At 35.8% G+C, this 14,584-nt stretch overlaps 1 protein-coding gene across 5 annotated transcripts in view; it reads left to right on the top strand.

Annotated features, from left to right (window-relative positions):
- Positions 1-14,584, top strand: part of lig (ubiquitin-associated protein-like lingerer) — a 465,599-nt gene that overhangs the window by 208,986 nt on the left and 242,029 nt on the right. For all 5 annotated transcript variants that reach the window (XM_090403755.1, XM_090403757.1, XM_090403754.1 and 2 more), the window contains exons 10-11: positions 3,674-3,899; positions 9,654-10,052. In XM_090403755.1, the coding sequence (XP_090259881.1) occupies positions 3,674-3,899; positions 9,654-10,052 (625 nt within the window). The remainder of the gene's footprint in view (positions 1-3,673; positions 3,900-9,653; positions 10,053-14,584) is intronic.

Here is a 14,584-nt window from a genome sequence, read left to right as displayed (position 1 = left end):
CATCCTTGTCTCACACCAGATTTAACATTAAACCATCTTCCTGTACTTCCTTCAATTCTAACTGCTGACTCACAACTCAAATAAAGACTAAGTATTGCTTGATATAATGCCCCATTGACACCATATAACTGTAATGTATTGAATAGCTTCTCTCTTGGCACCTTGTCATATGCCTTTTCCAAATCGACAAAACTTAAATACAGATCTTTGTTATATTCCCATGCTTTCTCGACTATTTGTCGTAAAGTGAAGATCTGATCCTGACAGCCTCTATTTGGCCTGCATCCAGCTTGTTCTTCACCAAGCTTTTCTTCCACAATTCTTCTCAACCGTTTCTCAAGTATACTTGCATAGATCTTGCCAGGAACACTCAGTAGGGAAATACCTCTGTAATTCTCACATTCAGTTTTATTTCCCATTTTATATATGGGTACTATGAGAGCTCTACTCCAATCATCGGGAATTCGTCCCTCTGTCCAGGCTTTCTGAACTATGCAGTGCAGCCACTGTAAGACTCTTATACCACCATACTTCAGCATTTCTGGTCGAATATCATCTACTCCTGCTGCCTTTCCACATTTTAGGCCTTTGATGGCTTTTTCTCCTTCAAGTATGGATATGTATTCCTGACTGCATGCCTGGTCAGTGTTTTTTTATCACTGTGCTGTCATCACTGCTTGTTTCATTTAGCAGTTTTTCAAAGTAATTACTCCATACTTCAAGGATATCTTTTTCTCCTGTTTTCATTTCACCTTTATCATCTCTAATTCCTTTTACAGCACTCTTTCCTCCATTCCTAAGCTTCTTCAACAACCTCCAGAATATTTTGCCACCTTCTTGATATTTATTTTCTATATTCCTGCCAAAGTCCTCCCATGACTTTTGTTTAGCTAGTTTTACACACTGTTTAGCCCTCTTACATTTATCTCTGTATTCTGTAAGAGTAAAAGCTGACTTATTTGAAAAGACCTTTTGATATGCTTTCTTCTTCTCCTTCACTGCCTCTTTAACTTCCTGTGTCCACCAGGGAGTTCTGATTTTTTTATCCTTGCACACAACCTCACCACATGCCTCTCTGGCAGAATCAATCAATGTTTCCTTCAGAGTTTACCACTGAATCTCCAAGGTTTGATTCCTGTTCTCAAACTCTTTCATTTTCTTTTCAATAATATTTCTGTATTTTAGTCTACAGTTCACATCTGAGAGCTGCTCAACTTTTATTCGCTTTAAAACTTTCTTACATGTTATTCTTTTCAATATGAAATTCAATTTTATCCTGCTCAAGACTAAATAGTGATCACTTCCAATTTCAAATCCTCTGTACACTCTGGTGTCCTGCACCAGGGAGAAAACATCACTATCAACAATAACATAGTCAATGAGACTTTTCTTATTCCTAGCCTCTTCTCTCCATGTGAATTTGTGCACATTTTTATGTTGGAACATGGTGTTAGTAATAACCAGTCCATGTCCTGAGCAGAAATCCAACAGATATTTGCCATTATTATTAGCTTTGCTCTTTTCTCCAAATTTTCCCAAAATATTTTTGTATGTCTCACAATCATTGCCTACTGTACTATTTAGATCCCCAGCAAGGACCAACTTTTCCTTTTTCATTGTGTCAGTTGCTTTTTCTAAAGCCTCAAAAAATTCCTCCACTTCTACCTTAGTAGAACCTTCTGTGGGACCATAGGCACAAATAAGTCTCATTGTCCAGTTCCCCATTCTCATATTTGCCCACATTACTCTACTTGAGACTGACTGCCATTCAAGAAGATTAGCCTCGTATTTTGTGTTGAATACTATGGCTACTCCTTCTTTTCCTTGATTGTCATTGCCTGAATATAACATTTTGTATTTATTGCTCAGAAAGATCTCACCAGTTTTGGTCTTTTTTGTTTCAGTCACCCCTATTATGTCGATCTGGTACTTATCTAATTCCTCAGCTAGCTCCATTTCTTTGCCATTCAGGCTTCTTACGTTGATAGTACCGATCTTTAACTCTGGTGATGTTGAGTTGGGGTTTGTTTTCAGATTTGTTCCAGTAGCTGACTTTTCGCTGTTCGCCCTGGTTCCCTGGCGAAAACAACGGGGGCCTTGTTTAACCGGGCGACGCCCCAGCCGGCATGAAATTTTGTCATGTTGTACCATCATTTTTTATTTTGGTTTAACCAATAAGAATACAATTTGGTCGGCTAAATCCCAAATTGCCAGCCCATCCTCGTTCGTTCAGTATCAAAGGAGATACCCAACAGGGTGCACCACGAGAAGGTGAGGATTGGACATTAGGTCAGAAGCCCTGGTCGGTTCTCCGCATTCCTTTAAAGGCTATGTGGAGGTCTCCTCTCAGTTATACAGCTTTGACCCTTAAGCACCCCTATTTAAATACATTCATTTTATAAATGATGTGAGCAATTATAACGAATACTGAGGATTTAATTACAAACGTCAATTTAGAGAAACTAGTTTTGTCCTGAAAAACTGGTTTCTGAACATCCTCGCATATATCTCCCTCTGCGATTTTTTTTAAAATGTAATTTTGGACAAAAAAGTGAGTTATATTCAAGAAATTATGGTAATTCAGAATCCTTCGAAGATCGAATTCTGGCTTATTGGAGTATCCTTCATTGTTGATATCTATGAAATGGGAAATAAAACTGAACGAAACAGAGGAATTTCCCTACTGAGTGTTCTTGGTATGATTTATGGAAATATAATGCTGCAGTTTGCCGAGAAGCCCTCACTGCCAATCCCCATCAAATGTCAAGTTCCATAGCACAGATTCTCCAAACTATTCAGAGAATCTAATGAACACAGTACTTGTACAGGAATGCATGTGAGTATTATTAAGTTCATACATAACCATCATATATACATGAATATTAAGATGTATTTTGTTGAGTCAGCATGTATATCCGTGCTGCTTATGTAGATAGTAGCCAAGGTGCAAACATATTGTATGTGAAAATGTGTGTGTGTGGAGAGGGGGAAAGCTAGAATGGCTTTCATTCGACTTTTACTATAGCGGACTCATGGGACCACAAAGAGCAGTTTGTAATACTGGATAATATGCTGTAGTGAATTTTGTTCAGCATAAAGCATTACTACCTGGGGAGCATTAGTTCATTTTTCTAACTAGTAATAGTGTTTGTTGTAGTGAGGGTTGACTATTTTATTGGTGTCCACCTTTTTATTTAAAAAAAAAAAAGTGAAAGAAAGAAAAAACCTGCAGAATTATGCTCGAATGTAAAATCACATAATTTCAAATGAATCTTCATATTTTGCAAAATATTAGAGCTTATTTTTCATCATCACAATGGGACATTGTGTAAGTTTCTATTGGTTATTGGTTGAAACATGTCATATGCCTTTATTTGTAATATTGTTTGCTTGATATATTTTTTTTATAAATTTATCAGTTATCATATATAGATTTGGTTGGCTATCCTGTATATTATATGAATTGGATGCAATGAAAACAGCTGTTGCATAATTCTTGCTGAATTTAATTCCTTTTAAACATGTAACCCTTATGAAATTTGTATGAAAATGAAATATGTATTCATCATTTAAAACTAGGATTTTTTGCAAGCAAAAGTATTTAAATTTGTTTAAAAATTTTATTTCACTTGATTAGAATGTGTGCTATAAGAACTGTTCTATTCTCTCACAGCTTAGATTTAGCATCATTACTTCAGAAAGCTCGTTCCAGTCCTGACCCTCCCTCAACCAACCTAGCCGCTAATGGTGTTAGTTCGCAAACATCCCAACATACTGTATTAGGATCACAGCCTTTGACATCTCAAGTGTCTCAGCAGCCTGTGGCACAAAGTCAAGCACAGTTTGATTTCAGTCAGTTTGCAAAACAAGCTGCTGAGTCAATCAAAGCAGCAGTTGGAGTAAGCATTTTACTTATTTTGTATATTTTGTTGTACTCAAAAATTGTTTTGTGCATTGAGTGGTTTTAATGTTCATTATATAGGAAACAAATATTTCATTCAGTATATGCACCATTTATTTTTAAATAATATTTTGGATGAGTAGATTGCTGTGAATTCTAAAGTAACCCCATCTCTTCTCATAACCAAATTTCATTGACTAGCTTAGAGCCATAGCCCTCTTCCTAAAATATATATACACATACAATATAAAAAAGACAACCATGGGATGTCTTACATAACTTTCCATTTATTTAATGGTTCCATGAAATTAGTTTGTAGTAATAAGAAGGAAAAGTAGAAGTGATACTAAAATTAAAGTATAACTATATCAGTTCAAGTATTAATAGCAGTTCGAGTATTAATGAATTGAAAGAGTCTTTAAAAATTTAATCATAAATTCATTAACAATGTTTTGAAACAATTTCTTTTTTCCTGCAATATTATTTTACCATGTGACATATAAAAGCAGTTATACATGATTAGCATCTTTCTTTTCTTGGAGCACTCTCAGTAAGTACAGTAATCTAACATTTATGTGACCTCTAGAACAATGTCCCCCTATCAATTAATCCTGGCAGCTGACTTCTGCTAGATTACTATGTAACTGTACTTCAATTCAATTTTCTGACCCTACAATAATCACAACAGGAAGTTCTGATAATTGAAGCATCAGATAATTGAATGAAATATAACTCTTAATACTTGGATATTACTTTTCTTTTCCATGTAATCAAAATGCTAATGATTTGTTATTTCAATTTTTAAAAGGTTATGATAAAAACTTACTGTTTATTGCTTAAAGCTGATACCAAAGTCTGGTGTTGATCAGAGAATCCGGATAAACATGGGAACATCAGCTGCTAGAAGTTCTCACTGAATATTGAGGATAGGCATTGTCAACATGAGAAGCAGTGGTAGCAGGTTTACATTAACCTGTTGTCATAATAGTTGGTGCTACTGAACAAAGACGACAAAAAAAGAGATGAAATACTAAGTTATAAGAGGTGATGACAGTAATGATCAGGAAAAGAATTGGATAATCTGGAAACCCTATTTTAGAGACTAAACATAGAACTTTGTTGAGTCATTTTAGGCCTTGTTTATGGGAACAAGGGCTTGCCATGTGAACCCATTTGTCACTTAAAATCTGTCACAGATATCCATGACACAGTAAGATTCATACCAACAGCCTATTGATTGGAGGGTAGAGATATTACCTTCTCAGCCAACTAATCCGACAAGATTATGTGCCTATTTGTCCCTTTAACCTCATTGAAGATATCAGTAATGAAGAAGTAATGCAGTTCTGAGTTACTGGACAGAGCAGTATGCTGACATAAAAGCATAGTGTTGGAAACCCGTCATAGGAAATTAATCATAAACCTGCAGACATGTCCTGGAAAAAAAATAGAGAAAATTGCAAGCTTAACAATAACACCTGCTGGATTCTATTTCTGATCAAGACATGAATGTTTTATTGAATGTTATTGTTGTTAGTTGCATCTTTGATGTAAGCAGATCAGTGTTTAAAACATTGGTTGTTGAAGATATTGAAGCTTGAATCATTTGAGTAGTACGTGGTTTCTCAACTGAAGAAGAGTCGCCAGCAAAACTATTAATAGGATTTGAAGTTAGAGAAGGGCATTGACGTATAGGAGAAAGAGTGTGGGTGAGAGTACAGAATGCTGTGGTTACTATAGCATCAAAAGCATCGTATCAAATGTTCTGAACAAGTGAGCATATACTATAAAGAATATAGATAAGTGTAGGATATGTGGAAAGCAGCTAAACAAGTCATAAGACTCTGCAAAGAATGTCATAACGATCGCCATCCAGCAGGTTTGGTTTACTGGGAATTCCACAATTAATGTTTGTGAATGTCATTAGGTGTAAATTAAATTTCTTTGTTAAGTGTGAGACCACTCTGTTAGGCCCAGATTGAAAAAAGTTCCATATTTGGTCTCTATAGCAAGCAGGGTTTGTTGATATATGGAGGAATACTGCGCTTTCTGTACTGCAAGAGATAAAAGCTATCAAAAGGTGGAAAGTCATTTGGAATAGGTGGTGCTGAAATCCGTAGTAATAAAAATTTTACAGTTGAGGTAGAACTCATAATTCTTATGTATAGAGAAACAAAGCTATGAGAATGTGAATAATTTCCTTATTAAGTATTAGAGATGTTTGAAAAGAAAGAAAATTTGATCACACCAGATGGGCCTGTCGAGATTAGTTGTTTTGCTATTCCCAGTTGGAAAAACCTGCAAGGTTAGTGAAGATCACAGAGTGGAATTTTCCAAACAATTACTCCTTTTTATTGCAGATGCAATCTGAATCAAATATTTTGCGATATGTGTGAAATGTAATCAATTGTTAATCATGAATGGAAATGTACATTCATTAATTCCTGCACAGTTTAAGTGGACATTTCGTGTCATATATGCATGTTATATTTTCCATCAGTACTACAGTAATGAATTATTTGAGCTGAATAGTAAACAGTCCAGAAATAAGTTTGCATACTCTCAGATAAAGTGTTTAGTAACGTGAGTTAAAACCTTTTTTCTTAATTACATAAATTTACTAATCCCGTAATCTACGGCATTACATAGATTTACTAATTGGTAATCTATGAATGCAAATTTAAGTGTGCATGAATAACATTTTTGGTGATAGAAGATCATCACTTGGTCCAAGATAACCACTTTCCTTAATGAAAGCCAGCAGTGGGTGAAGAAGTACAATGTTTGGTCCATTAGAACAGATGATCTCTATCCTACCTCAGCTCACTAAAAGTATTACTTTTTAACCTACTCTGGTGGAATTCATATCATCATAATCAATCCTTACCTGCCTGCTGCTGCTGGACGATGATCTCCTCCATATTTTTACACATTTTTCTGTCTCTCTGGTCCAGATGCGATAGCCATTTCCCATTGAATGTTTTTTATTGAAAGAATAGATAAAGTAAAAAAACATAACTATCACGAAAAAAAAACAGGGTTAAACATCATTAAAGAAATAAAAAAAAAAAATAAAGATGAGCAGGACATATCGCAAGACAGAAAGACAATCACTGAACAAAAATTTGTACGGAATGGCAAGTATGAAAAGGTACAAGAAGACCTGGGTGACCATCAACAAGGTGAACAGATGAACTTCATCACAAATTCCTGACATGTACCCTCAAGGGGTGTACAGGATATGATAGTACTACATAAAAAATACATCATTACTAACTTCCTATTTACAATTTTTCTCCAAATCAGTCTGTTACTTGTCAAGACTCCAACATTATCAGATCTTATATTTCTATCATCTAAGGCACTTTGTAACGTATCAATCCACCTATGTCTTAGTCTTCCTCTGGGTCGTTTCCCTGCCAACCTAGCTGAGAACACTTGTTTTGCTAATCTTTCCTCGCCATTCTGTTTAAGTGACCATACCACCTGAGATTAGCTCTGCTAACGCATTCCTGGATGTTGACAATGTCAAGTTCTTTCCTAATATCCTCGTTTTTAATATGATATTGCCATTGATGCCATCTGTTCACGCCTTAATCTTTCTCAGGACTCATATCTGCGGTCTCTAGTCTTTGGTCAAGTGTTTTACTTCTGACCCAGCTCTCAGATCCATAAGTTAAAACTGGTTTGAACACTGTCTTGTAAGCAGCTAAGTTCTGACTAATTTCTCTCTTATTCCATATGAATTTATTCAATTGACTTCCTACCATACCAGCTTTGCTGATTCTGTTATCTATTTCTATATTTAATTTATCATCTTCAGTAAAAATCGTTCTTAAGTAGCTGAAATGTTTTACTTATTCCACAGGTTCTCCATTCATAACGCAGTTGACATTTTCAACGATTCTACCTATTTCATTGTCTTTGTCTTTTATTGCTGACCTTCATACCATATCTATTACAACAGTTATTCAATTTAGTCAGGGAATCTTGCAAACTTGTAGCGGATTTATTTAGAAGTATAACATCGTCCGCATAATTTAAAGAGCTAACATTAATATCTCCAATTTTGATATCTTGTTAATACCACTTTCCATCATAATGTGATCCATATATATAATGTACATCCTTTTCTCACACCAGATTTAACATTAAACCATCTTCCTGTACTTTTTTCAATTCTAACTGCTGACTTACAACTCATATAAAGACTCAGTATTGCTTAATATAATGCGACATTAACACCATATAACTGTAGCTTTCGAATACCTTCTCTCTTGGCTCTTTGTCATAGGCCTTTTGCAGATCTACTTAACTACAGATCTTTGTTATATTCCCATAATTTCTCAGCTATCTGTCATAAAGTGAAAATCTGATCCTGACAGCCTCTATTTGGCCTGAATCCAGCTTGTTCTTCACCAAGCTTCTCTTCCACTATCCTTCTCAACCATTTCTCAAGTATACTTGCATATATCAAGTACACCCTCATATATTACCAGGAACATTCAGTAATGCAATTCCTCTGTAATTCTCACATTCAGTTTTATTCCCCTTTTTATATATGGGTACTATGAGAGCTCTATTCCAATCATCTGGAATTTGTTCCTCTGTCCAGGCCTTTTGAACTATGCAGTGCAGCCACTGTAAGACTTATACTTCCATACTCGAGCATTTCTGCTTAAAAATGTGCACAAGTTCACATTGAGAGAAGAGGCAAGGTTTAAGAAAAGTCTCATTGACTGTGTTGATAGTGATGTTGATATTGTTGATAGTGATGTTTTCCCACTATTGCAGGACACCAGAGTGTACAGAGGATTTGAAATTGGAAGTGATCACCATATAGTTTTGAGCAGAATAAAATTGAATTTCATATTGAAAAGAAGTACATGTAAAAAAGTTTTAAAGCGAATCAAAATTGAGCAGCTCTCAGATATGAACATTAAATTAAAATAAACAAATTATTCAAGAAAAAATGAGTTTGAGAACAGGAACAAAACCTTGGAGATTCAATGGCTAGCCCTGAAGAACACACTGATTGATTCAACCAGAGAGGCATGTGGTAAGGTTGTCTGCAAGGAAAAAGAAATCAGAACTCCATGTGGACACAGGAAGTTAAAGAGGCAGTGAAGGAAAAGAAGAAAGCTTATCAAAAGTTCCTGGCAAATAAGTCAGCTTGTTCTCTTAGAGAATATAGAGACAAATGTAAGAAAGCTAAACACTGTGTAAAAGTGGCTCAAGAAAAGTCATGGGAGGACTTTGGCACGAACATAGAAAATAAATATCAAGAGGGGTGGCAAGATATTCTTGAGGTTGTTGAAGAAGCTCAGAAATGGAGGAAAGAGTGCTGTAAAAGGAATTAGAGATGATAAAGGTGATATGAAAACTGGAGAAAAAGATAACCTTGAAGTATGGAGTAATTACTTCGAAAAATTACTAAATGAAACAAGTGGTGATGACAGAACAATGATAAAAAAAAAAACACTGATCTGGCATGCAGTCAGGAATATATACCACTGTGCTGTCATCACTGTTTGTTTCATTTAGCAATTTTTTGAAGTAATTACTCCATACAACAAATGGTCGATTACTTTTATATATGAAATGCAATCCTTGTCCTCTTCTATATTCATGCTCTACTTATTTTTTTTGCCATCAACTTTCTACAAGTGTTTATTATTTATACATAGCTCTCAGTATGTCTGACATGAATGGTATATGTATGTATGTATATATACAATATTTGCATTTATAGGTGGGGAGTAATCTTTCATCACAAACTACTCCATCTTTGACTGCAACTTATCATTCAAGTTATGTGGGAAATACAGCTACAGCACAAGCTCAAGTTCAACTTCCACGAGAACTCCAGCAAAATGTTGGATCACAAGGGTATACATCAAGTACAGCAACCGGACAAACACATGTACAAATACCAAGAGAACTTCAACAGCCTGTGGTATCTCAGAGTGCATTTTCTAGTACCAATGTCTCAGGCCAACCTCATGTTCAGCTGTCTAGGGAACCTCAGCAACCTACTGTTTCTCAACACCAGCAACCAAACAGTGCCTCTCACACAAAACCTACACCACAGCAACAGGGTCTTCCTCCTAGGCCGAAGTCTCAAAGAGCAAGGTTGCCACCTCCTTCTAAGGTTAGTACATTTCATGTATCCGAAATTATATGTTTATACATATGCACAAATATATTTTGCTCATTAATGTAGTTGTTAATGTTAGAAGTTGTGCTTGAACATTCTTGATAATACTATTCAAAAAGAGATGTCTTGGATTTTGACATTGCTTTAATTAATTTCATGATAAAAGTGAAATGAATTGTTTGTATGTTTTTTGATTGGATAGTGTAAGTCAATTGATTTCATTTTCAGACGGTTTGTGTAATGTCTGGATGAGTGGTATCCAAATGTTTTTGACAAGGTAGGTCAAATGCTAATACCGTATTTACTCAAATATAACTCACCCTTGCGTATAACTCGCGCCCCTGATTTTACTTTATGGAAAAGAAATTAAAAAGTTTTATATATATCTTGCACATGAAAAAAAGTGTAAACATATTCACATTGGGATGGGGAGGGGATTGTAACTCCCTCAGTAAACAACACGCCCTCCCCAACAAGAAAAGCAAGTAGTTTTATTGTATCACTAAATAAGGTACAGAAACATTTACAGTCTGTGTAATATATTTCTTAACAAATAGTGCAATTAGAGACAACTGGGATAAAAACAGCATACTGAATTACATGTCACCTCTCACAGAAACTATGATGTATAGACTTGAGCAAAACCACATGTTGCTCCAGTAAACACAGTATATAACTAAATACTATTGTCCAGTTTTTCATCATCATCATCAAATTCCTGCCATGTACCCTCAAGGGGTGTACAGGATATGATAGTACAACATGAAAAAAATTTACATCATTACTTACTTCCTATCTACAATTTTCCTCCAAAAATCAGTCTGTTACTTGCCAAGACTCCAACATTATCAGATCTTATATTTCTATCATCTAAGGCACTTTGTACCGTATCAATCCACCTATATCTTGGTCTTCCTCTGGGTCATTTTGCTGCCAACCTGGCAGAGAACACTTGTTTTGCTAATCTTTCTTCACCCATTCTGTTTAAGTGACCATACCACCTGAGATTAGCTCTGCTAACGCATTCCTGGATGTTGACAATGTCAAGTTCTTTCCTAATATCCTCGTTTTTAATATGATATTGCCATTGATGCCATCTGTTCATGCCTATAATCTTTCTCAGGACTCTCATATCTGTGGTCTTTAGTCTTTGGTCAAGTGTTTTACTTCTGACCCAGCTCTCAGATCCATAAGTTAAAACTGGCTTGAACACTGTCTTGTAAGCAGCTAAGTTCTGACTAATTTCTCTCTTATTCCATATGAATTTATTCAATTGACTTCCTACCATACCAGCTTTGCTGATTCTGTTGTCTATTTCTATATTTAATTTACCATCTTCAGTAAAAAATCGTGCCTAAGTAGCTGAAATGTTTCACTTGTTCCACAGGTTCTCCATTCACAACACAGTTGACATTTTCAATGATTCTGCCTATTTTCATTGTCTTTGTCTTTTTATTGCTGACCTTCATACCGTATCTATTACAACAGCTATTCAATTTAGTCAGAGAATCTTGCAGACCTGTAGCGGATTTATTTAGAAGTATAACATCATCCACATAAAGCAAAGAGCTGACATTAACATCTCCAATTTTGATATCATGTTTAATACCACTTTCCTTCATAATGTGATCCATATAGATAATGAATAACAGAGGGGATAATGTACATCCTTGTCTGACACCAGATTTAACATTAAAGCATCTTCCTGTACTTCCTTCAATTCTAACTGCTGACTTGCAACTCAAATAAAGACTAAGTATTGCTTGATATATTGCCCCATTGACACCATATAACTATAGCGTATTGAATAGCTTCTCTCTTGGCACCTTGCCATATGCCTTTTCCAAATCGACAAAACTTAAATACAGATCTCGGTTATATTCCCATGCTTTCTCGACTATTTGTCGTAAAGTGAAGATTTGATACTGACAGCCTCTATTTGTCCTGAATCCTGTTCTTCAGGAAGCTTTTCTTCCACAATTCTTCTCAACCGTTTCTCAAGTATACTTGTATAAATCTTGCCAGGAACACTCAGTAGGGAAATACCTCTGTAATTCTCACATTCAGTTTTATTTCCCGTTTTATATGTGGGTACTATGAGAGCTCTACTCCAATCTTTGGGAATTCATCCCTCTGTCCAGGCTTTCTGAACTGTGCAGTGCAGCCACTATAAGACTCTTATACCACCATACTTCAGCATTTCTGGTAGAATATCATCTACTCCTGCTGCCTTTCCACATTTCAAGTCTTTGATGGCTTTTTCTTGGATCTACTTCAAGTATGGATATGTATTCCTGACTGCATGCCTGGTCAGTGTTTTTTTACCACTGTGCTGTCATCACCGCTTGTTTCATTTAGCAGTTTTTCAAAATTACTCCATACTTCAAGGATATCTTTTTCTCCCGTGTTCATGTCAGCTTTATCATCTCTAACTCCTTTTACAGCACTCTTTCCTCCATTCCTAAGCTTCTTCAACAACCTCCAGAATATTTTGCTACCTTCTTGATATTTATTTTCTATATTCTTGCCAAAGTCCTCCCATGAGTTTTGTTTAGCTAGTTTTACGCAGTGTTTAGCATTCTTGCATTTGTCTCTGTATTCTCTAAGAGAACAAGCTGACTTATTTGACAGGAACTTTGATATGCTTTCTTCTTTTCCTTCACTGCCTCTTTAACTTCCTGTGTCCACCAGGGAGTTCTGATTTTTTTATCCTTGCAGACAACCTCACCATGTTGAAAAGAATAACATTCTTTCTTACATGTTATTCTTTTCAATATGAAATTCAATTTTATCCTGCTCAAGACTAAATAGAGATCACTTCTAATTTCAAATCCTCTGTACACTCTGGTGTCCTGCACAAGGGAGAAAACATCACTATCAACAATAACATAGTCAATGAGACTTTTCTTATTCCTTGCCTCTTCTCTCCATGTGAATTTCTGCACATTTTTATGTTGGAACATGGTGTTAGTAATAACCAGTCGATGTCCTGAGCAGAAATCCAACAGATATTTGCCGTTATTATTAGATTTGCTCTTTTCTCCAAATTTTCCCAAAATATTTCTGAATGTCTCACAATCATATCCTACTCTGCTATTTAGATCCCCAACAAGGACCAATTTTTCATTTTTCATTGTGTCAGTTGCTTTTTCTAAAGCCTCAAAAAATTCCTCCACTTCTACCTTAGTAGAACCTTCTGTGGGTCCATAAGCACAAATAAGTCTCATTGTCCAGTTCCCCATTCTCATATTTTCCCACATTACTCTACTTGAGACTGCCTGCCATTCAAGAAGATTAGCCTCGTATTTTGTGTTGAATACTATGGCTACTCCTTCTTTTCCTTCATTGTCATTTCCTGAATATAACATTTTGTATTTATTGCTCAGAAAGATCTCACCAATTTTTGTCTTTTTTGTTTCAGTCACCCCTATTATGTCGTTCTGGTAATTATCTAATTCCTCAGCTAGCTCCATTTCTTTGCCATTCAGGCTTCTTATGTTGATAGTACCGATCTTTAACTCTGATGATGTTGAGTTGGAGTTTGTTTTCAGATTTGTTCCAGTAGCTGACTTTTCGCTGTTCGCCCTGGTTCCCTGGCGAAAATAACAATGGCCTTGTTTAACCGGGCATTGCCTCAGCCGGCATAAAATTTTGTCATGTCCTACCATCATTTTTTTTTTTTTTTGGTTTAACCAATAAGAATACAATTGGGTCGGCTAAATCCCAAATTGCCAGCCCATCCTCGTTCGTTCAGTATCCAAGTAGATACCCAATAGGGTGCACCACGAGAAGGTGAGGATTGGACATTAGGTCAGAAGCCCTGGTTGGTTCTCCACCTTCCTTTAAAGGCTATGTGGAGGTCTCCTCTGAGTTATACAGCTTTGACCCTTAAGCACCCCCCTTGTGTGGTAATCTGTAATCCATTTGTGAGCTTTGATCATTAGCCTTGAAAATATTTTGTCACCTAAACAATATTTATTTTCTATCTTCTTACCAGCCTTTCCATGACTTTTGCTTAGCTAATTTTCTGCATTACTTTGCTTTCTTACATATTTCACTGTATTCTCTGATTGTACCCACTGACTTTTTTGTGATTTTGCAGTGACACGCATTTGAATCCTACTTAGGGCGTGGATTCAAATGCGTGTTCATCAGGTGATGAACTTCATGGGAGATGAAGTTCATCATCTGGTGTGAGACCACCTCTCCACATATTGGAGGCCTGAAGTGGCCTGTAAAAGTTCAATGTTTGGGTGTCTGTTGCAGGGCTTCCATATCTTGATAAAAAATTAATAAATAAATGAAAAAAAATTAAATCAGTACAAATGTTCTATTGGTTCACAAATAAACCTTTGTGTGTGTGGTGGAAGCCACACACACACACATACATTTGCATTAGTCAAGCAATTATATACATTAGCATTAACAGAACTACCATTGTAGTTAGGTGGCTATATGAAGGAGACTAATTTGAACAGTCAGTTTGCTTTTTGTAGTATTGTATAATCCTTAGGGATCTACATAGA

The sequence above is a fragment of the Typopeltis vanoorti genome, chromosome 14 (assembly GCF_054136105.1).
Source record: "Typopeltis vanoorti isolate ZY-2024b chromosome 14, IOZ_Tvanoo_1.0, whole genome shotgun sequence".
Taxonomy (NCBI): domain Eukaryota; kingdom Metazoa; phylum Arthropoda; class Arachnida; order Uropygi; family Thelyphonidae; genus Typopeltis; species Typopeltis vanoorti.
This window is presented reverse-complemented; position numbering and strand designations above follow the sequence as displayed.